General features: G+C 44.9%; 1 protein-coding gene across 1 annotated transcript in view; it reads left to right on the plus strand.

The window, feature by feature from the left end:
• Nucleotides 1-786, plus strand: part of T265_00585 (hypothetical protein) — a gene marked incomplete at both ends in the record, with an annotated part of 7,609 nt that extends 6,823 nt beyond the window's left edge. The window contains 2 exons of the mRNA XM_009164413.1: nucleotides 370-554; nucleotides 616-786. Of these exons, the coding sequence (XP_009162677.1) occupies nucleotides 370-554; nucleotides 616-786 (356 nt within the window). The remainder of the gene's footprint in view (nucleotides 1-369; nucleotides 555-615) is intronic.
• Between the last annotated feature and the right edge of the window lie 780 nt (nucleotides 787-1,566).

A 1,566-nucleotide genomic window follows, 5' to 3' on the forward strand; every position in this document is an offset into this window, starting at 1 on the left:
AAGGTACATTTTTGCCATTTAATCTCACCCCAGACCCAGTATGACGGTCACTTTGTGCCTGATGTGCGAGTCTTGACTGTGCTAGCGCACACTGCGCCTTTGTTTGTCCTTTCTTTGGTTGTCGGTCCTTAGACGCGTTCCCATTCCAAAATCTTTACATACTTTGGGATTCACCTCATCAGACTGGCACTTCCCTTGGCATGATTTCGAATGAGACGTTTCTCTCTTTTCTCCCATATTCTCCTGTTACTCTTTCGCATTCATCGCTTGCACTCACTTTTTATGTTTGTGACCATGCTCTTCAAAAATAAATGATAATATTTTTAGTTTATTATATTCTACAACTGAGTGTGCTGCCTCATCTTTCAGTTGGCACGTTACTCCAGGTATCGCAGTATATTTGCATAATGGAAACTACTCACACGATTGCTGAAAACTTTGAGACAGCTCACGATCGATTTCGCCCGTCTTGGGGCACATTCCCCGAATTTCCGTCAAACTTATGTTATACTTGTATCCAAAATGGACAGACAAACACTCTCATCGGCGTATCAGTTCGGTTTTCACGAGATACTCAATTGAAAATCTTCATCTCCAGCTAGATGCCTACACTAGATCAACGCACAGACGGGCCACATCAATGGCTGCAGACATTATCAGACATGGCCCAGTCGCGCCCTCAATGGCGCTCGTGCATCCAAGCTATTGCCTTCAACGCATAGCTCCCCTCCCAACCCCCCACTTGACAGCCCACTGACAGTGCTGGACTTATGCACCAATTTATAATCTCCCGCCTGCAATGCGCAGCTACCTACACCCCTCCAATTCATCGGTGAACGAAATTGTGGCAGCTACAACCACTGTACGACGAGTACGTGATTATTACAGATGACAATGATAATGATAATGATGATACCAAAGCACGCTCATGTATATTAGTGTGAAATGCTGAGGCGTGAGATTTTAACAAAGTCCATCCCTAGACATAACACACTTTTCATAAGGTTGCTGAAAACTCTTTGACCATATAAGTAGCTTGTTACTTCTAGACAACATTTTGTCACATCTCGAATATCGTGCCAATTGAAACATGAGTTGGCCCGCTGCAGCACATTCAGTCGGAAGAAAACATCGTAAAAGAGAGATTCAGCCTAGTTTGTTTGAGTCTGTCGTCAAAATCAAATTCATCTCCGAATGATAAAATGTTTCGAAGCTCAGCCCTGTTCCCCCTGACATATGTTTCTTCAATCTACCGACTACACTGGGTCCGTTCGTGAAAGTATACCAAAGCCTACAGGACAAAGCCTGTATTGCGTATTCCCCAATCGCTGCATAGCATAAATAGAAAGCAGAGTCGGGCACACCAATCACATCGCTCAAGTGTGAACCCGTTCGCCTGTTCAGACGTGAATATTCAGATACGTCCAACGTGCGTTGGTGGAGTAGTTGTTCCGTACTCACCTCGCATGTCAGATGTCCGGGGTTCAAATCCCGGCACGGCCATTGGATATGCACTGCTGATAAGCTCTAATAAGAGCGAAACTCGAGTCCAGTGCTTCCCTTTGG

The sequence above is a fragment of the Opisthorchis viverrini genome, assembly GCF_000715545.1.
Source record: "Opisthorchis viverrini unplaced genomic scaffold opera_v5_6, whole genome shotgun sequence".
Taxonomy (NCBI): Eukaryota; Metazoa; Platyhelminthes; class Trematoda; order Opisthorchiida; family Opisthorchiidae; genus Opisthorchis; species Opisthorchis viverrini.